This window comes from Microcaecilia unicolor, chromosome 10, assembly GCF_901765095.1.
Source record: "Microcaecilia unicolor chromosome 10, aMicUni1.1, whole genome shotgun sequence".
NCBI classification, from domain to species: Eukaryota; Metazoa; Chordata; class Amphibia; order Gymnophiona; family Siphonopidae; genus Microcaecilia; species Microcaecilia unicolor.
The window spans coordinates 108,616,930-108,642,893 of record NC_044040.1 but is presented as its reverse complement, the minus strand read 5'-3'; the positions used below and the strand labels follow the sequence as shown (position 1 = coordinate 108,642,893).

Below are 25,964 nucleotides of genomic sequence, written 5' to 3'. Positions count from 1 at the left end.
TCTTGTGTTAATAAAGCTTTGGTTTGGTATAGGTGTTAGTAATATATTGCCATATCTGGTGGGGAAGGAGCTCGCTGAAGTAGGAAGTTTAAGTGGGTGATGAGATCTGAAATAAAACATGTTGGGGCGCCTTTCAAAAGATAGTTGGGACAAGGTTCAAGTTGGCAATAAGACCTGGAGAGTTTAGAGATGGTTTTAGTGACTTCTTCAGTGGTAAGGAGGGTAAAATTGGTCCCAATATCGGTCTGCCGGTACTTTATCAAATCCAGGGTCCAGTTCGTCAAGAAAGGTGTCTGCAGTAGAATTGTCTTGAGAAATCTATTTGCGAAGATTGGTGATTGTGTTGTTGAAGTATTTAGCTAATTGGTCAGCAGAAGGATGGTTTGAAGGTGAAGTTGTTACTGGATCTGTGTTTAGGAGAGTTTTTATAATTTGAAATTGTTTTTTATATCTGCACCAGTCATGGTAATTTTTTGTGTATAATAGTCTCTTTTGGCACGTTTAATAGCATATTTGTAGTTCCTTTGTGATTGTTTCCATGCATTAAAGTTAAGGCTATACTTTGATTTGCTCCATGCTTTTTCAAGTTTTCTGGTTTGTGACTTCAGTTTTATCAGTAAATCGTTGAACCACGGTGAGGGGTTACGTTTACGTAAAGTCTTGGAGTGTAGTGGTGCAATTTCGTCCAAAATCATTTTGCGTATATTATCCCATATAGTAAGGAAGAGATCTGAGTTAGGTTGTGTTGACCAGAAATTATCATTATCAATCCGTCCTCTGGTGAATATCGTTATAGAGTCATGTGATTTGGACTGGCCCTTTTTACGCCATCGTAAGGTTAGGAAAGCTTTGTAATGGTCGGACCAAGGTGTAGGAGACCAATTAATATTGGATATAATGAAGTTATGGTCAGTGGAGAATTTATAAGAGATAACATCTAGCGAGTGACCCTTGATGTGACTGGGTTGTGATGGAGGTAGGATAAGGTCACATAGGTCAAGATCATCCATACATTCTCAGGTGTTGACGGAGTCCTCTAGATGTAGGTTTAGGTCACCTATTAAGATTACATTAGGGTTGTTGATGCACAGGTTAGATATAAAGTCCATGAAGGTAGAGTGGTTGTGGATCCAGTTACAAGAGGGGCTATAAAATAAAATACAAGTTAGGTGATCGCATAGTGTGGGGCTGTGGAGTTTTATTGAGGCAATTTCAAGTTGCGGGGTAAAGCTTTCTGAGATGGGTTCAGAGGAGAAGTTGGATCTAAGGATTAATGCTATACCTCCTCCAATTTTCTCTTTTGTAGGCCAATGTAAGATTTTGTATCCAGCAGGGCAGAGGTCACGTATGATAGGATCTTTGAAGTCACGGATCCAGGTTTCTGTGATGAAGAGCAGGTCTAGATTGTCAGACTTAATCCAGTCAGCGATAATTTCAGCTTTAATGACTGCTGATCTGGCATTGATATATCCTACACGGATGGGTAGGTAAAATTCTGTTGCATGAGATTAAGGGCGAATATTTATAATTTGTCTTGTTTTTTGTATATTAGTTTTAGTTGTTTTAAGCGTTTTTGATGTTATAATATTTGTTATCTTCAGCTTTTGTTGAGACTGCTACTGTTTTTAGTGATGATTGGTTGAGTGTTGAAGGGTTTTTATGGTTGTGGGCAGTTCGTGAAGAAGTGATTATCTTGGTTGTTCTTTTATAGTAATGAAGAACTGGTATGATGTTGATTTCTGAAGGTAGGGCTTTGGAAGTTCCATGGATAAGAGCAAGTGGATGAATGACAATGAGTATTTTTAAGAAAATCATTTTAAGAAAATCATAGATAAGGTAGGAGTAGATAATTTGTTAATTATGTGGGGGTGAGGCACAGGAGAGTAGAATTACAGGGATGGATGGACAAGTATCACTTCGAGTGAGACGAGGGTGTGATTGTCTTGATGGATGGATGGACAAGTGTCACTTCGAGTGAGATGAGGGTATGATGGTCTTGATGGATGGATGGATGGACAAGTGTCACTTCGAGTGAGATGAGGGTGTGATTGTCTTGAAAGTCTGAATAAGGTGGATGTGAAGGATGCGGAGGAATACTAAAAGGCCAAAGGATTGGGAAAATGGAACAACGAGAAGACAAAGTGAGTATAAAATTATATACTGTAAATACAGATCAAAAAACAGACAGTATTAGTATATAGTTATATACTATCGATTAAATATAAAGCATATATGAACTTACATACACAGTAATATATAACAGTATGGTTAATATTGGTAAACAGATATGAGCTCAGTAAATAAATCAGTATATAAAACAGTCTCAGGTGGTCAATGATCCCTTATTCGCTTAGAATTCAGATTCAACAGATAGAGGATATTTTAGTTAATAAGTTGGTAGAGCCTTAGAAGCAAGCTGCCTATTGTAGGAGGTGCTTTCTGGTATCACCAACCGTCTGCCTGGTTTGAAATTATGTTGTGAAAGATGATGGCTGAAGAAAGCCTTCCCCAAGAGCAGGCTGCAATAAAGGTTGGAGCTCAGCAGCTCTAATAAGAGTGTAGACTGCTATAGAAGTGGGAGCTCAGCAGTTCTGATGGGAATACAGGCTTACAGTGAGAGTGAGAGCTCAGCAGTTCTGATGGGAATACAGGGTCACAGTGAGAGTGAGTTCAGCAGTTCTGATAGAACTCCTCGAAAGGAAGACAGTCTGAGGAAAGCAAGGTTTCTGAGCAGAAGCGCTAGCCTTCACTGGCCCATACCTCTGCATTTCTCGAAAATGAGACTTAGCAGTCCGGAAATAAGGTTTAGACGTCCTCAGGTAGCCACTGGACATTGTAATCTCTCAGGTGTTTACCAATCTTCTCCAAATCCATACCAAAAGTGTAGTTTCCTCCGAAAGGACAACTTCACAAGGTGAGATTTGGTCACAGACCACAGAAGTCTTCCCAACACTGGCTTTACTTCCCAATTGCTGGGGTTGCCATCTAATCACCGCTGGGCTTGCTTAGTCCCATGCATTCTATACAGGATTCCATTGTGTTTATCCTACGAATTTTTGAATCCCGTTACCGATTTTATATCCACCATCTCCTGCGAGAGGGCACTCCATATATCTACCATGGTATCTGTGAAAAGTACTTCATTTCTTGAGTCGGCCCCCCCTGCAACCTCAATTCATATTCTCTAGTTCTACAACCTTCTCATTTCTGGAAAAGGTTCACTTGTAAATTAATACCTTTCAAATATTTGAATGTTTAAATCATATCACCCCTGTCTCTCCTTTCCTCCAGGGTATATTTGTTCAGGTCCTTAGGTCTCTCCTCATATATCTTGCGATGCAAATCCCTTACCATTTTTATCGCTTTTCTCTGAACCGCTTCAAGTCTTTTTACGTCCTTAGCAAGATATGACCTCCAAAACTGAACATAATACACCAAGTACGGCCTCAACAATGGCAGGTAAAGGGGCATCAACACCTTTCTTCTGATGGTTATACCCCTTTCTATGCAGCCTATCATTCTTCTAGCTGTAACCACCGCCCTTTGTTGCATTCTTTCATCACACTGTAACCCTCTGACACCATCATCCCAAGGTCCCTCTCCTGACCTGTGCTTAGCAATCTCTCTCCTCCTATCTGGGACAACTCCTTTAGATTTCTGCACTGCAAGTGCATCACTCTGCACTTCTTGGCATATGAATTTTAACTGCTAGAACTCTGATCATTCTAATTTTTGGAGATCTCTTCTCATGATTTCTACTCCCTCCAGGGTATCCACTCTATTGGAAATCTGTGTGTCATCAATAAAAAGGCAAACTTTTCATTCTAAATTTTCAGCAATATATCACAAACATATTAAACAGAATCGGCCCCAGTACTGAACCCAGTGGTACTCCACTACTCAAACTTCCTCATAAATATCGGGGTAAACTTCTGTCTCATCGGGCTTGGAAGAAAACTCCTGAAGCTGCAGCAGAGAGGAGGCACATCCGGCAGCTTCCTCTTGGTGGAAATCCAGTTTCTGATATTGACCCTTTTATCACACTCTCTGAATATCGCTGCAAACTTGTCTTGAATCCAGCTTTGTGGGATACTCCTGAAGCGGTTGCCAAAAGGAGGCATCTTGGAAATCCCACACTCTGGGCTCAGCTGGAGTCCAGCCCCCAAGTGGCGCTTGCAACCATGCCTCTGAGTCCAGTCCGAGTGGCGCTTCCAGCCATGCCTCTGAGGCCAGACCGAGTAGTGCATTGTACTGAGCCTCCAATTCCAGTCCAAGTGGTGCTTCTACTTAAGCCTCCAATTCCAGTCCGAGTGGCGCTTCCAGTCAACCCTCTGAGTCCAGTCCGATTGGCGCTTCTAACCGAGCCTCCGAGTCCAGTCCGATTGGCACTTCCGGCCGAGCCTCCGATTCCAGTCCGAGTGGCGCTTCCGGCCGAGCCCCCGCTTCCAGTCCGAGTGGCACTTCCGGCCGAGCCTCCGCTTCCAGTCCGAGTGGCGCTTCCGGCCGAGCCTCCGCTTCCAGTCCGAGTGGCGCTTCCGGCCGAGCCTCCGCTTCCAGTCCGAGTGGCACACCTAGCCGAGCTTCTGCCGAGTTCCGGTTCCAGCCGAGATGCTGAGGCCACTCCGAGTTCCAGTTCCAGCCGAGATGCCGCGTCCACTCCGGGTCCCAGTCCCGGTTCAAGTCCTGATACCAGTCCTGAGTTCAGTGAGTTCCAGTCCTGATTGGTCTGAGTTCCAGTCCTGAGTGCAGTCCCAGTCTGGCTCCTGACTCCAGTCCAGGCCCCAACCCCGGTTCGGCTCCTGACTCCAGTCCGGGTCCTAGTTCCGGTTCAGCTCCTGATTTCTGTTCAAGTTCCAATCCAGCAACCCATGTTCATGTTTTGAAGCCCATCAGTAGGTTTCACCACAGTTATCCGTGGAAGCCCAGATCTCCCGGGGAGACCGGGGGAGCCTTGAGGGGGAGGTACTGTCACGATTGTGACTATGTCCATGCCTGTGCTCACCTCACCCTCCTCCACAGTGGCCAGGCCTGGTGGCTGCTATGGACTGCTTTCCTTCTGTTCCAGAAGTCATTCTAATCCGGTCCGGATCTTCCAGTCTGCAAGACTTGCTTGGGAGGTTTGTAACTAAGCAGCACCCTTACCTGTGACTTCATCAGTGATTGCCTTTATTAGGCACCTGGAAACCCTTCAGCTTTGCCTTTGCAACGAGGTCTTCAGATGAGTTTTTGTCTGTGTGTGTTTGTTGCTTATTCCAGTGTCTCTGCTTGTGGCTGCTTTGAGTGCAGCCTTCTGCCTTGTTTGTGTCTGCCTATCCTTAGTTTCCCCTTTCCTTGTTCCAGTGTCTCTGCTTGTGGCTGCCTTGCGTGCAGCTTTCTGTCTTGCTCTGTTATTTGTCTGTACAGTCTAGATTATTTAGAATCCTGTATCCTGTGTGTGCATCCTGAGTCTTTACCCTGTTTCAGTCAGCTTGATTAGAATCCTGTATCCTGTGTGTAAATTCTAAGTCCTAACCCTGTCTCAGTCAAGCTTGCTTGTAACCTGTGTGAGAATCCTGAGTCCTACACCTGTTTCAGTCAAACTTGTTTAGAACCCTTTTCCCAGTGTGTGTGAATCCTGAATCCTATTGTTCTAGTCTGTCTGTTCCAGGATTACTTGTGTCCCTGTTCTATCCTATAAGTCCTGCCGGCTGCCCGCACCTAGGGGATCAACCCCTAGGGCACAGCGGTCAAGCGCAGGTGAAGTCTGGTCATTCCAGTCCTGTGTATTCCAGCTTGTTAACCTACTGCTTCAGTTCCAATTCGGCTACTCCAATCCTGCTTATACCAGTCTGTCGGTGTTCAGTCTTGCTCCCTGCTTGGGGGGGGGGGGGGGGTGGTTCGCCGGCTGCTGCCAGTTATCGACAGCAGCCCAAGGGCTCACTATTCCTGACCGTTGTGACAACTAGCTGTATTTCCCTTTTCGCTTCTCTGAGTTTAATCCAGTATTCTTTTCCATGATCCTGTTGTTGCGATCATTTGTATTTCTTGAAGGCAGTCTCTTTTGCCCTTATTTTTTCGGCCACTTGTTTGTTAGTTCAGTTTCCTTTATAAAGATCTATTGCAATATTTATAACAGCTTTCAGACTGGATTACTGGGTTTCCGCTTCACCTATGCATACACATGGCATCAGCTCCTTCTTTAGGTATTCCCCCATCAGCATGTCTGAAATCTAGTACTTTGAGCTTTGTGTATCTGCAGTCTGCTTTCACTCTTGTGATCACTATTGCCTAGGTGGGCACCCACATGGACATTGGAAACTCTTCCTCCATTTGTGATCTAGCGTTGACCCTTTCATCATGGGTTCCATCACCATTTGTCTGAACAAAACACTTTGACAGTCATGCACACTCTCTCTGTTTCTTTCAAATTCTGCTGATGGGCAGCTCCAATCCACATCAGGCAAATTGAAATCTCTCAGCAGCAGCACCTCTACTGTCATTCCAAGCTTATAGATAGCTTTGATCAGATCCTTGTCCAGTTTCTTCATTTCTGCCACACCTGTGTGGATACAAGTTCCATCTTCTCTTTCCATTATGATCCATATAGTTTCTTCCTTTCTCCAGGTTCCTTGCATTTCAGTTGCTCTATTATTTTTCACATACAGTACCACTCCTCAACCTCATCAGCTCTCCATATCCTTCCAAAAAAAAAAAAAAAAAAGATTACAGCCAGGGATGGTTGTATCCCATTCATGGAAATCAATGAACCATGTCTTTGTAACAACAACAATATCCCAAGTTTTCCGCAAATATCAGGGCTTGCCAATCTTGAACCTTTTTACTTAAACTACCATTTGCGCTCATTGCTTTTCATGTGTTAAGTGAGTTGTTAAGATGTTTTCTATATTAACATTACTTTTCCCTCTGTCCTCATTTTTTCCTGGGAGTAAGCTTCTGGATTTTCTTGCTTCCTTTTGCCACCCCCACACTTTAGTTTAAATGTCTAGAAACATACTATCTGAATTTCTCCCTAAAGATCCTTTTTTCTGTCACAAAGATGTAGTCTATCATTATAGAGCAGCCTATTTCCCCATGTACCTCCCCATTCTCCTATGTATCTAAAACCTTCATCTTAACACCAAGCTTCAAGCCACTTATTTAACTCCTCTGTTTTACATAGTTTTTCCTCTACCTTCCCATATGTAGGAATCCTATATAATAATTCTCACCTCCAACAGGATGTGCTTGGGACCGTGCCTGCCGGAAGTGGTCTGCTAGGCAGGCACGCACTGACCTCAGTGACAGACAATTTGGCAAAGCAAAACAATCTGAGTGCAGCCCATTAGGACACAGGGTTGATAGGAGAGTTTTAAAAGACTGAAGGAACCGAAAGTGTTAAATGGGGGAGGGGGGAGTTCTGAACGACTGAAAGACATGAACATTTGGGACAGGAAAACAATCTCAATGCTGGCCATTAGGACACAGGGTACATAGGAGAGTTTTAAAAGACTGAAGGAAACGAAAGTGTTAAACTGGAGAAGGGGGGGGGGGGGGGAGTTGTGAATGACTGAAAGACATGCAAATTTGGGACAGGAAAACAATCTCAATGCTGGCCATTAGCACACAGGGTACATAGGAGAGTTTTAAAAGACTAAAGGAACCAAAAGTGTTCAGGAAGGGGGGGGGGGAAGTTTTGAATGTATGAAAAATGAAAATTTATGAGAGGAACACAATCTGAATGCCGAGCATTTGTACACAGGGTAGATAGGACACTTTTTTTAAAAAATGAAGGACGTGAAAGTATTACATCTTGGGGGAGGGGTGAGGAGGAAAGCGGTGGGGTATCCGCATACTGGGCGTTAGGGCCACGGAGGTACATAGACTTTTGAAAGCCTTAAGGAACCCAAAGTGTGGGAAGGAGGAGGAAAAGGAGGGGAGGGAACGGGGTGAGGGGCATTAGGAACAGGGGAGGGGGCCCTGTCACATACTCTCATTCTCACACACACACTGTCACACAAGTCTCACTCTGTCACACACCCGCACATTCACTCTGGCTCTCTCAAACATACACACTCCCAGGAAAACCTTGCTAGCACCCGTTTCATTTGTTCCAGAAACGGGCCTTTTTTACTAGTAACTTCAGAAAAAGCTGAGTCCAAACCAAAGACTTGAGTCTCTCCCCAAGTTTCTGGAACACACTGTGCTCCAAACTTGCTATTGTTGTCCCAAGGTGGATTAAAATATAATTTTAGAATCCTTACTCTTGTGTGATCACATTCAGTATTTGGGTAGTTCTGGTAGCAGAGGATCCTAGAAGGCATTTCACTATACTGGGATGGTCTCAAAGTTAATTCCTCTTATAATGGAGTCTCCTATCAGTAAGAATTTTCTGCTTTGAGCAGATGTGTCATTGTTTTGGGGATGTCTTTTGGAGTGAGTATATTCCTTCCTCTGGCTTTACATCAGTACTTTTCTGAGCATCCTGATGATCCAATGCAGAAAAGGAATTATATAAGGACAAAGGTTGGTTGGGGAGGGGGGAGGGATGCCTTTGTGAAACAAGTTATAATTTACAAGAGCATACAGTGACCCATCTATTCCTCTATTTTATTCTCTGTGGCAGTGCTGGTGGCAACATGGCTGGGAATAGTCCTGGATGCTTTCTTTATTGCAGCCAAAACCTTTTTGAGTTTCTTGATTTAGTCTTTCATGGCCGATATTTGGAAACAGATGGGACAAGCTCTAAGGTTCCAGATGGTTTACCTTAGGACTAAAGCACAATGTATATTACACTGAAAGTCATGTTGATATGATTAACAAGTTTAAGAAGCAACAGATATGAATGAGCAGGATAGTTCAATAGAGGGTTTATTATAAATGATTGTCTCTTCATTTTCCTTTATATTGAGAGCTAGCTTAGGGGGTGAGAGGGTTTATTTTTTCTCTTGTATAAGTTAGAAAGAAGTTAGGAGATTATCATGGGAGATGAACACACAGATGACAGAGCAGTTTAGAGCCTATGAATCAATTCAAACACAAAAATCATAACATGTGTTTCAGAAAAGCTTAGCTTTTAATTGTGCAGTGCTCCAACAAACACAAGCGTGCTTCTTGGGATTTCCCAGCTCTCCAGGTAGCAGACCCTCTCTTAAAGACACAGACACTACTTGGGATCAAGTACAATGAGAGTCAAATTAATCTAATTAAACTTCAGTAAACTCTGCAGTAGGAACATTAAAAACACAGATCTGGAACTAAGGCACCCTTATTTAACAATTTCACCATAAAAACACAAGGCAAAAGCAGTTAAACTTTGGAAGAAGACAAGCATAGCAACATATAGGAACCAACAGCTCTACAAGTGAGGAAAAGGTTTTTTTTTGTTTGTTTGGGGTTTTTTTTGGGGGGGGGGGGGGGGGGGGGTTGTTTTTCTCTTGTAAAAGATAGGACTTCATCAGATGATGTCATCCACGTGTGAGAACAGTTGCCCTGCTTGTTCTCTGAGAAATATAAACACACATACATACAAATAGAAAAATAAATAGCAATATAAATATATAGATACACATACAGTGAAGTTACTCACCTGTAACAGATTTTCTCTTTTGTAGAGCAAGGACAATGATTTTCACATCTGTGAATTCACAGATATCAGGATCACCAAAAACAAACAACTTTGGTTAATGGGGACTCAGAATAGCAAGGTCAACGTCTACTATAATAAAACTCACCCTCAACGTTCTGAGGACACTGACATCAGTGAAGCCAAGCCCTGACTTCCTTCAAAAAGGTTCGTGGTGGTGAAGCCACCAAAATCGCTCCGGGCCCCGCCCTCGAGGGCGGAGCAATGGCAGAACAACGAACGGGTTGGCAGGGAGGGAGGCAGGGAGGCGGAGGGGGGTGGGACATCACTCCGGGCCCCGCCCTCGCGTCAAACTGAAGGAGTGGAACGCCGGTACTACCTGAATACTACTGAGCAACAGTACAACCTCATGTTTTGTGCCTACTGATGGACTTTTACTTATGCACTCTACCTCTGCTTTTGGCTGTTTGGCCACACCTTATTACTGCACTGGACATTTGTGCCTTATCCAGTTTTACTGTTTACTAATGAAAGAAGTTGCTGTTTACTAATGAAAACACAGAATGCAGGGCTATTAGACATATAGCTTGTAACAGTAGTTAGCAAGGCCTATACAAGACCAGCTTGCCTGTAGCAACGCCATCTGAATAGACGACCTTGGAGGGTGCTGACACCCCCCTGCATTCCTGAGCCGAACCTTATCTCCTGTGCTAGAAAGGAGCATTGTGTGTGTGTGAAGAATAAGCTGCTAAGTTTCGTTTTTCTTGTCAGTATCATTTTAGTGTTATGACGTGTGTATGTACTGGGACTACAATTTTGTACTGTAAGAACTACAAATGTTTACTGCGCCTGACAGGTATGACGTGTAAGGGGCCAAATGCGCAGGCCCAGTAGGGAAGTATAAATGTAAGCGTCAGATGATTTATGACACACAGTGTCCCGAGGCTACTCGGTGCTGTTCACTTGCTAGCAATAAAGTTGCCTTGTTTGGAACCAAAATTTGCCTTTCGTCTCCTGATTTCCCACCTGTTTCATTGGCGACCCAGATGGGACAGAAGTAGAAAGGGGAATCGGATTATATTCTTCCCCTCCCCCACTGCAGTCGGATCGGGTCATCGATTCCCACCCGAGGAGGTGGTGAGTGGCCACCGCTGATTTCAGCGTCCATCTCCCGGAGGAGGGCCGATCAACTCTGCCTGACTGTAGAGGGGGCTGTGTGGTTCCGACAAGGCACCTTTTCTATTTCAGGGAGAAGCGCACGACGGCGCGGCCTGCGACCCCGGCGGACAGGCGAGTATACTCTACGTAGTGACCGGCCCAGTAAGGACCGAAGAAGAGGCGTGATCACCCTCTTTTAGCCAGTGACTAATACGGACTATTGGTATCCGACTAGGTCCCGAAACTCACTAGGCTCCGGCGACGAAACCGAGCGGCGAACGAACGGGGGGGGTTTCTTGTGGCGTATGAAAGTGTGTGAGTGGGCTTGCAGTTCCAGGCCGGGCGACCGCGTCCTGGTCAGGCCGAGTGTTGACCCTTCTGTGTCTGGTGGAACGAGACCCCTTACTCCTCCACCTCCCCTTTCCCCCTTTGTCCGTCACCTGTCCTTTGGCACTCAGGTTAGGATGGGCGGGGGTGGGTCTTCACCGTTAGATTTAATGACGGAACACTTTAGCGAAGTGTTCGACCTAGATAAATGTAGCAGGGCCGGGATGATACAGAGATGTCAATTTATGTGGCCAGGGCTAGGAATTGCTGGATGGCCCCCGGAAGGGTCATTCGAGTATGAAAAGTGGCGGCGGTCATGAATATTGTTATAATTGAGGGAAACCCAGGCTGCCCCGAGGACATTCCATACATAGAAGCGTGGTTGGATGTAGTCCGGGATCCGCCGGCTTGGGCCCAACGGAAGGTAGAAAAGGCCGCCCTTATGTTGGTAAAGCAGAGAAAAGGCCGGAAAACCAAACTTAGAACCCTGCCGACCCATGCCTTCGCTCTCCAAAGCTCGGCAACCGCTGCCGTCCCGAAGGCCGCAGGGACCGCCCCCATACGGCCTACCGCCCCTAGCACTGAAGCCACTGAGACCACGCCCCCTGCTACCAGAGTTAAGGCAGGAACTACGCCCAGTACTACCAACACACTTTCTAGGAAAAAACCCCCAAAGAAAACCGCAGGGAAAGTTCAGGGTTCGGCCGAGAAGAAGCCTCCAAAAGCCCCGATACTTGCTACGGCGGAAGCATACGAAGACGACATTGCGCCGCCGCCCTATGCTCCTATGTACCCTGACCTTACGGGCCTAGCAGAAGGCCCCGCTGACGCCGGGACTTCCGGGTCAGAGTCGGATGCCGGGGAGACGTCCCGCCCAGCCTCACCTGAGTCACCTGGCCTCGCAACCACACGGAAGAGTAAACGGGTTGTGAAGAATATTACTCGGTTCCCCCAATCGAGCCCGCAACAGGCCCTTCCGTCCAGCCGAAAAGGGGGAACCTCCCACTTATTCCCAGTCCGACAGTCCACCACCTATACCCCTAACCCGGCAGAAGGGGGGGGCCAGCCCATCGAATCAACAGTCTATAGCCACGTTCCCTTCTCAAGTGCCGATTTGTATAACTGGAAATTCCATGGGCCGTCCTACGACCAGAAACCCGAGCAGCTGATAGAGCTGGTGGAAGGCATTATATACAGCTACAATCCAACTTGGGCCGACCTTAGGCAGTTGAGCGCCCACATCCTGACCTCTGAAGAACGCCGCCTTTTACAACAAAATATGGAGCAAGCCATCCGGGATGCGAATCCGGCCCATGCCAATTTACAGAACCTACTAGAAACGGAGGCGCCCATCGCTGCCCCCACGTGGGATTACCGAACCGCCGAAGGCCAAACCTTTATCCGCCGATACCAGCAGGCGTACCTGGCCGCCTTAAAGAAGGGGAAGCAGAAGGTTACCAACATGGGAAAAATCCACAGTGTGGTCCAACAAAAGGACGAGAGTCCAGGGGACTTCCTTGAACGACTTATGGAAGCATTTAGGAGGCACAGCCCGATAAATCCCGAGGACCCTAAGAACCTCCCAACCGTGGTTATGAGTTTTGTTAGCCAGTCGGCACCGGATATACGAAGAAAGCTACAGAGAACAGAGGGGTTCGAAGGGATGAGCCTCAGCCAACTGAAAGCTATAGCTGATCGCGTGTTCGGATATCGCGACCAGGAGGAAAAGGTGGAGGCCCGGAAGGAATCGACCAGACGGATGCGGGAGAAGGCAGATGTGTTGGCTACGGTGCTGGAAGAACGAATGAGGTCTAGACCAAAGGGGAGGGGCAGGAGAACAAGAGGAACGCGGTCCCCCATAGGGCGTAACCAGTGTGCAAATTGCCGACAAGAAGGACACTGGTGGGCTGATTGTCCAGAGGAGATACGGGACAACCCGAGAGAAGAGGAATCATGGGACCGGCAGAGAGAGGAGGAGACCGGCGACCGTACGGGGGCCCCTAGGCGAGGCCGTGGGAGGGGCCGAAGAGAGAGAGGACGGGATGACCGGAGGGAATGGCAGATGGCTGTGGACGCTACCCGAGACGGCACAGCATGAAGAAACCGGGAGGGCAGAGTCCCCACTGACCCTCTGGTGGAAATTCGGGTGGGGACAGAATCTATGAAGGCCTTACTAGACACAGGGGCCCAGCGATCTGTTATCACCACTGCCATAGCCCCAGCCACGAAAGAAACTATACCAATTGTGGGGGCCTCCGGGAAATCCCTTGCGGCCCCCCTCCTCAAAGAGCGCCAAGTCCAGATCGGAGGGACGATGGTGTCCCATCAGTTCATACACATCCCTGGATGCCCGGTCCCCTTGATTGGTCGAGACCTACTCTGTAAGCTCCAGGCCACCTTGAAGTTCAAGACTACGGGTGAAGTGGAAGCTCGCTTTGAAGATCGGCCAGTAACACTTATCTGTCCAGTAAGAGAAGAATGGAGACTACATGTTCCCCCAACTGTGGGACCCGGCGACTGCCGTTACGACCAGAACACCCCTTTTGCCCAGCAGAGGCGGGCCATAATGGATGAAGTGCCTGATGTATGGGCGGAATTGAACCCCGGCGGACTGGCCGTTAACGCTATCCCCATCTGGATTGAGCTCAAACCAAATGCTCAAGTTGTCAACCAAGGACAATACCACATCCCCTATGCAGCCCGGCATAGTATGCACACACATCTACAGAAACTCCTTCAACAGGGAGTCCTTAAACCAATCAGATCCGCATGGAACACCCCATTGTTGCCCGTTAAGAAGCCAGGAACATCCGAGTACAGACCCGTCCAGGACCTGAGGAAAGTCAACAACCAGGTAGCCGACATAGTTGCCCTCGTACCAAACCCATACTCCATCCTAGCCCAAGTGCCATCTCAGACCAAGTGGTACAGTGTCATTGATTTGAAGGACGCCTTCTTCTCCATCCCCCTCGCCGCCGACAGCCAGAAATTGTTTGCCTTCACGTGGGAAGACTTGCAGACGGGAACCAAGCAGCAATATACATGGACCCGTCTTCCTCAGGGGTTCAAGAACTCGCCTACCCTCTTCGGCGACCAACTCGCCCAGGACTTGAGGACGTATCAGGACGAGTATGGGCCGGTTGTCCAATACGTGGATGACCTGTTGGTGGCCCGTGAAACGTACACGGACTGTGCAGAAGATACCCTTTACCTCTTGAAGACCCTGGAAGCCCAGGGGTACCGGGCCAGTCGCAAGAAGGCACAGATATGCGAGATCGAAGTCGAGTATCTGGGGTTTCGCCTCCGAGAAGGAACCCGAAGGCTCGGTATCCCCCGAACCCAAGCCATCCGCAACCAACCCACTCCTGCAAATAAGAAGGAACTACGGGCACTCCTCGGAGCCGCTGGATATTGCCGCATTTGGATTATCAATTTTGCCATCCTGACCCACAGTTTGTACGCCAAACTGAAAGGACCTGAACTCGAGGGCCAAAATCTCCAGTGGGAGAAACACGAACTGAAAGCCCTTCAGGACCTCAAGGAGGCCCTTGTGGCCCCACCAGCGCTCGGACTGCCAGATGTGACTAAGCCGTTCTACTTGTTCATCGACGAAAAGAAGGGATTGGCACTTGGAGTCCTTACCCAACTGGTCGGTACCTGGCAACGCCCTGTAGCATACCTCTCCAAGAGCATGGACAACGTGGCACGAGGATGGCCGGGCTGCCTACGAAGCATTGCGGCTGCTTGTCTCCTGATATACGAGGCCAATAAACTCACGTTCGGCCAAACACTTTTTGTGACCACACCCCACACCATCCGCGGCCTACTCGAGAGCCACGGACCCAGATGGATGACCAACTCCCGATTGGTCAAATACCAAGCCCTCCTGTGCGAAAATCCGGAGGTGCGAATCCTGGACACGACCAACCTCAATCCTGCCACCCTCCTTCCGGCCCCTGAACCACCACTCCACGACTGTGAAGAGGTAATGGCCACTGTGCACTCGAGCAGACCTGACCTGAAGGATCAACCCTGGCAAGGGGGCATCACCCTTTTTACCGATGGAAGCAGCCAGGTGGTAGAGGGAATTCGAAGAGCTGGCTATGCGGTGGTGTCTGAGGACCATGTGATCGAGGCTATGGCTCTGACACCCGGAACATCAGCCCAGAAGGCGGAGCTGATCGCCCTCACCAGAGCCCTCCTGTGGGCTGAAGGAAAAGTTGTCAACATTTACACCGACTCCAAATACGCTTTCCTCACCCTCCAGGTGCACGGAGCCTTGTACAAGGAGAGGGGATATCTAACAGCTGAAGGGAAAGGACTTGCAAATGCCGCTGAGATCTGCCAATTACTCGAGTCGGTATGGAAGCCGAAGAAGGTGGCTGTGATGCACTGCAGGGCCCACACTGGAAGAACGGACCCTATCGCCCGGGGAAATCAGCGGGCAGACGACGCTGCAAAAAGGGCAAGTCAGCTCCCCTACTCCTCTCACCCTTCTGACCCCGTACTCGTCGTCCAGCTCCCTACGGAGACCCCTATTTACACCCCCCAAGAAACGGAATGGGCCCAACAGGAGGGTCTACAGTCACGCAATGGCTGGTGGATACTACAGGATGGGCGCATATGGATACCCGAAGCCTTGGCCTGGACGGTGGCCAAGGAGGCTCACGACCGCACCCACCTGGGAAGGGACGCCCTGGGGCGCTTACTTGAGAAGACCTACTACATCAACAAACTATCCCTGTGGACCAAAAACGCTTCCAGCCGATGCGCGACTTGTGCCCGTAACAACCCTCGAACGGGGCCCGGCCCTATGCCAGGACATGTTCTCCGAGGCACCAGCCCTTTCCACGTGTGCCAGATTGACTTCACACACATGCCCCCGGCGCGCGGCTACAAAGCTATCCTCGTCGCCGTGTGTACCTACACCGGATGGATTAAAGCCCAGCCTACTAGAACGGAAATGGCTAAAGAAGTTACCTCCCTACTGCTTCATCAAATCCTACCCAGATACGGCCTCCCCAAGCAAATAAACTCTGACAACGGTCCCGCCTTCGCTAGCGAAGTAACACAACAGCTCAGTACCAGACTGGGCCTCGACTGGAAGTTGCATTGTGCCTGGAGACCCCAAAGCAGTGGAGTAGTGGAGAGGGCTAACCGATCCCTGAAGAACCAGCTAGCCAAGCTATGCCAAGAAGCAAAAGCCAAATGGCCCGACCTGCTTCCACTGGCCTTGCTGCATCTTAGGTGTACCCCCAAGGCTACCGGCCTTACTCCCTACGAGATGATGTATGCTAGGCCACCACCACTACCCTCCTTTCCCGATTCCTTGCAGATACAGGGTGAGAGTTCCTTAGTGAAACAGATGAGAGCCTTACACCAGGTAGTGCAAGACATCCAGCAGTACACTGAAAGAGTAGCTCCCTTGGTCCTCACCAATCCTACGCACAGGTTCAGGGTGGGAGACGAGGTCTGGGTAAAAGAGTGGGATGAATCTGACTGCCTCAAGCCAAAATGGAAGGGGCCCTCCCTTGTTCTCCTAACGACCTCCACCGCTGTTAAAATTGCAGGAAGCCCAGTGTGGATACATTGGACCCGATTGAAGCCTGCTGCTCCCACTAGCAGCACCCTGAAGCGTTGGACTGCGCACCAACATCCTGACGCTCCATTACGGCTGACTCTAAGAAAGACGTGAACCACCAGATTCATGCCTGCCCAGCAACAGGAACTCAGTTTCTGGACCCACTGCGTTTTTGGCTCTCTCTTTATCGCAGCCTTCATCGTGGGCCTCATTATCTTCTTGCTGCAAAAGCTCGGATACCTCCCACCACATATATAATGCTGACCATCTTCCTTCTCCTGTGTGCAGTTCCGAGCTATCATCCTGCCACCCTGAGCCTGAATTGCACTGAATGTTTGCGCCTCGTGCGCCACCGTATAGAGGGAGGATATCACCTAGTCACTACCCTCATTCACCAGACGCAGCCCCCGGAAGGCGATTGCCAGTTTCTCCCGACTTGTGCCCTCATCACTCCGAATGGCCTCCAACAGTTCCACAGATGCCTCCAAGGAAATCTCACTATCTGCCACAGCCCTACCAAACCAAGATACTACAATATCACCCTCAGCGTAGGACTACCTGCGTATGTGGCCGGACCTCCGGGAGTCGAGGGAGATGGCATTCTGTATTACATTAATTCTACTCGTATCCTTGTCGGTGGCATCCAAACTGTAGCAACCCTCACCTTCGACGTCTGTGCCGCCATGGACAAGCACCCTTGGTCTCGCAAGTGTGGTAGCCAGAGTTGGCGAGAGGCATACGTTAAGGACCACAAGTATGTCTGCCCCTTCAGTCCAGACATGAGATGCTGCTCCCCGTGGGTGTGGCTCCCATGCGCCGGCGACACTCGAGCCTCGGGCTGGGACCGAGTATGTGCTTATACGGGAGGAGGATATGCCGGATGCGCCGGCCTGGGCGAATTTCGTCGAGGTTCTGGTAACTATGTGTCCCTAGACTGGCCCATCCGAGGACACGACATGCCCTGGAGAGGAACGTGGGGCCTCGGCATTGACGGCGGAGGAATGGATCCGTTGACATATATACCATATATCAGAGTCTCGAAACGAAGCCTCCTACGCACTACCAGACTACTGTTGTCGGCTACCAAGACGTATTTGATGAAATTGCTCGTGCTGAGCAGACCGAGACTAAATTCCCCATTTCCCCAGAAGCCCGAAATATGTTCCTCAATTTGGCTGAAAACATCGCCCTCTCCCTCGGGATTGCCAACTGTTTCGTCTGTGGAGGTACCGACATGGGTGAACAATGGCCCTGGGAAGCGAGAGAGATTCGACAACACACATGGGATGCACTCAACACCACTAACATTACCTTTCCCCAACGGCCGAAGCCGTACGAATGGGCCCTGAGAACAAATATCATAGGTACCCTCTGCGCTAGTCGAGCGCCATCGAAGCGTTACTCTGTACCAGTGGGAGACTCTGCTTGTACGGGGGTTCTTCAGTATAATGGCAGCCGGACGACCTGGTGGCAAACGGACAACCTGCCCGCCCCGGAGCCTATCTGGACAGAACCCACCTTGAACACGACCTGGACATACGGAGGGAACGCCTCCCTCAAGTGGGTAGCCCCGGCGGGCTACTACTATATCTGCGGACGCAGGGCCTATGAACAACTCCCGACCCGCTGGTACGGTACCTGCCTCTTGGGCACGGTCCGACCTAGTTTTTTCCTTCTGCCCATACAAGTCGGCGAAACGTTGGGAATCCCCCTATACGTGGAAAAGGGGCCTGATAAACCTACCCGACGAAAACGGTCTTTTCCAATCATCAAGCCCAAAGTACAGATTGGAGACTGGAAGGACAACGAGTGGCCGCCTGAACGTATCATTCACTACTATGGACCGGCCACATGGGCTGAAGATGGTACATACGGGTACCGCACCCCTATCTACATGCTGAATCGCATTATTCGCCTACAGGCCGTACTCGAAATCCTTACTAACGATTCTGCCCTGGCCCTCAATATCCTAGCTCGACAGAACACTAAGCTCATTACCGCCGTCTACCAAAATCGCTTGGCTCTTGACTACCTCTTAGCCCAGGAGGGCGGGGTGTGTGGCAAGTTTAACCTCAGTAATTGCTGCTTACAGATTGATGACCAGAGCCATGTCATCAGGGAGATAACTGACCGGATGGTCAAACTAGCCCACGTCCCCGTCCAGACCTGGAACAGTGCGTGGGATTGGACTTCCTCCCTCACCAGCTGGCTCCCAACCTCCGGGAGCCTGCAAGGCCTCCTCGTCATGGGTGGCCTGTTCTTGCTGTCTTGCCTAATAATACCTTTGTCTCTTCCCTTAGTTTTCAGGTGTCTCCGCTCCACCATGGAAAGCATCGCTGACCGCCGTGCTGCTGCCCAACTTATGGCTCTCCAGATGTACTCCCCCATTCCCCAGTCTGATGAAGCTGACGATGAAGCACCTTGTGGCTGATGTGCACTTTGAACCCCCTGAGTCACTCAATGGGCCATCACCCTTGTGCCAGCAAAAGACCGGCTACAAAGGGGGGGGGATTCCACTAGGGGCCCTCCGTCTCAACCCCGGCGAAGCAACCAACGGCTGCGCAAGGGCTTAGGGCTCGCTTGTTGCCTCCCTCGCTAACTGTCCTTGTCCTTTCTTTCCTTTTCAGGGTTCATGGAGGTGATACTCTCCACCAGAATGGATGTTCAAGTATCAAAAGGGGGGAATGAAGGAGTGGAACGCCGGTACTACCTGAATACTACTGAGCAACAGTACAACCTCATGTTTTGTGCCTACTGATGGACTTTTACTTATGCACTCTACCTCTGCTTTTGGCTGTTTGGCCACACCTTATTACTGCACTGGACATTTGTGCCTTATCCAGTTTTACTGTTTACTAATGAAAGAAGTTGCTGTTTACTAATGAAAACACAGAATGCAGGGCTATTAGACATATAGCTTGTAACAGTAGTTAGCAAGGCCTATACAAGACCAGCTTGCCTGTAGCAACGCCATCTGAATAGACGACCTTGGAGGGTGCTGACACCCCCCTGCATTCCTGAGCCGAACCTTATCTCCTGTGCTAGAAAGGAGCATTGTGTGTGTGTGAAGAATAAGCTGCTAAGTTTCGTTTTTCTTGTCAGTATCATTTTAGTGTTATGACGTGTGTATGTACTGGGACTACAATTTTGTACTGTAAGAACTACAAATGTTTACTGCGCCTGACAGGTATGACGTGTAAGGGGCCAAATGCGCAGGCCCAGTAGGGAAGTATAAATGTAAGCGTCAGATGATTTATGACACACAGTGTCCCGAGGCTACTCGGTGCTGTTCACTTGCTAGCAATAAAGTTGCCTTGTTTGGAACCAAAATTTGCCTTTCGTCTCCTGATTTCCCACCTGTTTCAAAACGTCATGACGTTGGGAGCGGAGCAATGGCAGAACAACGAAGGGGTTGGCCAGGGAGGGAGGGGGGGGGGGGGTGTTGGCGACGAAAACCTTGCTAGCGCCCGTTTCATTTGCTCTGAAACGGGCCTCTTTTACTAGTGAACCAATAAATCTAACAACTAAAACAGGCCTGTTGTGAAGGTGAAGCAACAGTTAACAAGGGAGCAAGGAGTTCAAACAAATTCTGCAGGACTCTCTGACCAAACCAGCTGTCGCATTGGGTATGTTGCTCTAGACAGTAAAAAGATGTGAATGTGTAGACTGAAGACCAAATCACAGCTCTGCAAATCTTATTAATACAGGCAGATCTCAAGTGGGCTACTGGCATTGTAAGCCGTGGCATGACCCTCTAAAGTCAGCCCAGCCTGCACATAATCCCAAGCTCTGGGAGCCAAAGCCAGAACATAGAGCTGTGAAGAAAGCTGACTCTAATCTCAGCCTGCATGCTTCTGGGAGAAACACTCTGCCCTCCCGGGTGTCAAATAGGACACCCAAATATTCCAAGGACTGCACAGAGTGAGTTGACACTTCTTAAGGTTGACTATCCCAACCCAGAGCGTGCAGCAGCAGTAGCACCATCTCCGTAGCCTGAACACTCTTTGTGGGATGGAGCATGAATAAGCCAATCGTCCAAATACAGGTGCAATTGAATGCCCCCAGCCCTCATAAAGGCTGCAACAACCACCATAATCTTGGAGAAGGTGTATGGTGCTGTTGCCAGACCGAAAGGCATGGCTCGGAACTGGTAATGCTGACCCAGAACTGCAAAGCAAAGGAAATGTTGATGAGGCGGCCAAATGGGTATACGTAAATACACCTTCTTAGGTCAAGAGCAGTCATGAACTCCCCCTGGTTGAACCGCCACCAAGGAGTGCAGTTTCCATACAGAAATGCCGTACCAGCAGAGCCTTGTTGACAGACTTGAGATCGAGAACAAAGCGGAAAGTTCTGCCTTTTTTGGGAACTAAGAAGTAGATGGAGTAGCGACCCTGACCGATCTCGGAGGGTGGCACCGGGATGACCACTCCCAAACACATCAGCTTGGAGAGTGTCTCCAGAACCACCACTCGCTTGACAGTGGCCTTGTAGGAAGGCCCCCCCCCCCCCCCTCAAGGGGTGAGCAAATTCAAGCTTATAGCCACCTTGAATGACTTCCAAAATCCATTTGTCTGAAGTGACCTTGGTCTACTCCTCCCGAATAAGGGACAGGCGTCCCCCAATAGTTGGGCCAACAAATCTACACACTGCTTTTTGCCTTGGGGCCCGGCTCCCGCACCGAGAGAACAGCTTAACCGATTCAGACTGTCCCCCCAAAGCAGCAATAGCTCAGGAATCGTAACCAAAATAACCCAAGGAATGAATAGCCTAGAATCGTTGGCAAATGCTTTCAAATCAAAACTAACAAACAGAAAACACAATTCCTAAATCCTCACATCCACCTACTGCAAGAACACCTTCCCCAGCATCACTCTAAAAGGATATACCCACCCAATAGCAGACAGCCTGAGAGCCCTAGGGATAACACTAGATAGAAACCTGACCTTCAAACAACAAATGTTGTAACAAAAGTGTTCCCAACAATGTGGAAACTACGATGCATAAGAGGCTACTTTCCAATAACTGCATGCTTCCTTAGTACACCTAGACTACTGCAATGGAATCTATGCCGGGTGCAAATATCAGATCTTAAGAAAATTACACAAATGGCACAAAACACAGCTGCACAGCTAATTCACAGAAAATCTCGCTACAACACAACTCCAAGCCTTACATTGGCTTCCTGTCAAAGGCAAGAATAACCTTCAAGTTATGTATACTGGTCTACAAAATCATTTTTGATCTAGCTCCAAAATATATGGCAGTTGTTACCAATGTGCAATAAAAACAGAATCAAACTACCGCGCACGCCACTTCCCAACTGCAAGGGACTACGATACAAATCTGCTTACTGATAGAGCTTCACATATCTATGCACACAGAATTGAAGTGCACTCCCGAAATCCTTAAAAATTAGGAACAACTACTTGAATTTCCAAAAACATTCAAAATGTTCTTCTTCAAAAAGTTCTTCTACAAAGACTCATGGGAACCCCAAAGAAAAAAACCTGTTACTCAGATAAATCCCTGTTAACTTGATTCTCATCTCTAATCTGTACTCCAATCTCTCTTTCCTATCACCAAAACAGATCATCCCATTAAATGTAATTACTCTATTTGGTTTTGTAAGACACACTGAAACAATGTCAATTGGAAAATGTTGGACATAAATGCCTAAATAAATAAATAAAATAAGTTAAGTGTAATGACGTTGTACTATGCTTCTGTCACAGCCGCTCATGATGATGTAACTGATGTTTAAGCTGCTGCAACTGACGGCCAAACAAAGGTTTATGTTTAGTCAGCGTTGAACAGGAAAGTTTAAGAGCAGCTAATTTATCTAATGATTCCTGCAGCGAACGGCTTGATCAATTAACGGAAGGTCAGAGAAACTATTCAAAGACAAAGACAGAAGCTGGCTATGTAACAGCAGAAAATGTCTTGTTATATATAGGTTTTGGTGATGAACAAATAGGAAGAGAAGATGAACCAAGAACCTCAAAAGTAACAAGGTAATGGTTCGTGAATGGCACAGGATCAGGAGTATGAGGGAGAAAGAAAATCCTTTAGAAAATTAGAAAATACTGCAATGAGGGTATGTCACTCAGAAATACGCGAAACAAAAAGCACAACTGGACCTTCAGGAGCAGGTTTTTAGAATTAAAAAAAAAAAAAAAAAAAGTATATTCAAGGTCACTGGATTTTAGCTTCAACTACCAGCAGTGAACTAGTCTGCAACTATAATTAAGTCTATGACACTTACATATAGCTTACCTCTTTCCGTTTTTGTAGCAACAGTTCCAGCCTTTCATTGGCTCGTTTACCAATCATTTTGTTGCGTTCTGCTTCATACTGCCTCTGAGTGTTATCCTGATGAATACTGAGGTTTAAAGCTACATTCACCAAAGCTGTCATAAGCTTCATGGCTGAGAGAGAGAGAGAGAGAGAGAGAGAGAGAGAGAGAGAGAGAGAGAGAAGACATAAGTACATAAGTATTGCCATACTGGGACAGACCAAACGTCCATCAAGCCCAGCATCCTGTTTCTAACAGTAGCCAATCCAGGTCACAAATACCTGGCAAGATCCCAAAAAAGTACAAAACATTTTATGCTGTTTTATCCCAGAAATAAGCAGACATTAGTGTTCAATACTTTCATCACCTAACCTCCTTGACAAAACCTTCCTCCATATCACTTCCTCCCTTCCTGTAATTACCGCTTCTTTCCTGTCTTCCGCTACCACTGCGTTCCCATTGGCTGGATCCTATCTCCAGTCTCTGCTGCTAGTTACAATGGAAGCAGGCATATACTCAAGTACTTATTTTGTACCAGGGGCAATGGAGGGTTAAGTGACTTACCCAGAGTCACAAGGAGCTGCAGTGGGAATCGAACTCAGTTTCCCAGGATCAAAGTCCACTGCACTAACCACTAGGCTAGTCCTCCACTCCACAACACACAAAGCAAAAGCTCAAACAGCGCAAGGTAAGGCTTCAGAAAAAAAACAGCAACGCCAAAGCAAGGGTTGTAGGGAAGGGTAAGCTTAAGTAGATCAGACTGACGTTAGCTCAGCCCAGATGGGCCAATCAGGAACTGTTCCAGGCATTCCCCTGTCTGACTAGCAGAGTTAAACAGAATCATAACAAACATCTGTTAAACTGTGAGCTGTTGGCTTTGATGAAGCTGCACTGCAATGATAACTAATGCATCCACACTCTGATCAGGAAGGAAGCTCTGAACCTGAGCCACGTCTAGCAGGTCTCCTATGAACTCCAATCTCTGTGGAACTTAGCGTATTTTCAATATCAATAACAGTGGAAGTGAAAAAAAAGTTGCATTAAAAGTTCTTTGATGGATAACTTTAAAACACCACAAGCTGCTCAAGTTCGTTCAAAAATCCTTTAACAGGTGTTTTCAACACAACTCAACACAGGCCATATCTCGGCTAATTGGCCTGCATCAGGAGTCTGTATTAAGAAATTATAGCCATATAAAAAAATAGATAAATGTACAAATAATTGCATAAATAAGATAATAAACATATAAATGATTAAAATATGAATATAATAGCATGCATATAAGTATATAAAATCTAACAATCATGTACATGTGTAAAAATATAAGAAGCTATAAGGAAAAGGTGAACCCTTACCATCACTAAATGAGAAACTCAGATCATGATAAACAAGCAAAATGAAAGCACTAAATAACTACTAAGATCAAAATTCCAAACACACAGGGCCAACGTGGTCAGGGTTTCCAGAAAGCACAGCCAATTTTTTCCTGAATCATAAAGATCAAGGTGCCCATGGAAATTACCTTGAACTTCTTCATTGACAAATATTTATTCAGGGCCCCGAGGTCTAGGATGAGATGAAATCCTCCTATTATGGCCATAGTGGAATGGATAGGACCACAAGGACTATAAAAGAACTGCATCCATATAAGTAGTTCCCGGTGTTGACAGCTTAATTTTGAGGCTCTTAGTAGGCAATCTGGAGGGAGTTTCCCCCCAATGGAAACAGTAACCCACCTAGACTATTTGGAGAACCCACCAATCTGAGATTACAAAGGGGTTACATTTTTTTTTTTAAACAATTCAGCCTCCCTCCCACTGGAAGGCCATCCAGAAAGGGCATTTTTATTGTGGCTATGCTCTCCTGGAGCCAGTCAAAAGCTCATCACCTATTTTGAATGAGGAGCTGATTAAGACTTCAGCCCCGTGCTGCCTTAGACAGAAGTGGGAGCTCTGGGTCATCTGGGAAGGGCCCCTAAATCTCTGTCCAATGCCTATATATATCCTAGAAGTGGAGGTCACAGCAGGAGAGGTCTAAGAGAGTAACTTAATGGTACCAGCTCGCTTCTTCATGGAGGTTGGTGACCTCCTCTACTTTGTCACAAAAAAGATTATCATCTCAGCAGGGGACATTCGCCAGCTTTTCCTGAACCACCAGATCAAGGTCTGAAGCACATAACTGACTCTGCCCATCACAGTACCCATGGTGGAGCCATAGATGGCATATCAAAATCATCATAGGCTGCCTTGTGCCATGTACTTTTGAAATCCCCACTGTTTCATTACTAGCTGCTGGAGTTCAGTTTAGTCTATTTCCGTTTGATATATCACTAAAAGGACATGCCCACAATAATAAAATAGTTAAAATACAAAGGAAAAGAAATGTATGAAAATAATAAGAAAGGAAATTATAATTACAATTACAATCTTTGAAAATAGTTAAAAAAAAAAACAAAAAACAATAGATATACTTGATTCACAAGGTTCCTTGATCAGATGGTAGACTATCAGTTAACTTCACTATACCTTTTCACCAAGGACTTCAAGTGCATGGTCATGAAGATCTGGTAAGAATGTATGTTAGAGGCTAGCGCTAGCATAGCACTCTGGAACCCTTTACTCCCCAAAGCTTCCCAAGTCCTCGCATCCCTCCCTGGGGCACAAAGGAGCAACTCTGCTCATAACTGAAGGCAATACAGACTACTACTCAACTGAATAAAGTGTGTTTCCCCCAAAAAACACCCCCATCCTGTTTGGGTCAAAACAAATAAAAAGCTGGGTGGACTGTCTTATGGGATTTAGTCTGCTCCAGACAGAAGACCAAAGCGTCAATGTGCTTCATTGGGATGGGCATGAGTTTGGGAAAGAATCTGGCAAAATGACTGGTTAAGGTGGAATTATGACACTACCACCTTTTGGCTCTTTTTCAGAGGGGATTTGATGACCATGGAATGGTGCAAAAGCTGAAGCTTCTTATGCATAGGGAGTACAGAGAAAATGTTTCCCACTGTTTTATCTGTTTTGCCTTAAGGATGTTGTGAA

At 47.3% G+C, this 25,964-nt stretch overlaps 1 protein-coding gene across 1 annotated transcript in view; it reads right to left on the bottom strand.

Moving 5' to 3' along the window:
• Nucleotides 1–25,964, bottom strand: part of STAG1 (stromal antigen 1) — a 1,758,022-nt gene that overhangs the window by 1,353,462 nt on the left and 378,596 nt on the right. Inside the window, 1 exon segment of the mRNA XM_030215628.1 lies at nt 22,905–23,056. Coding sequence (XP_030071488.1) covers nt 22,905–23,056 — 152 coding nt within the window.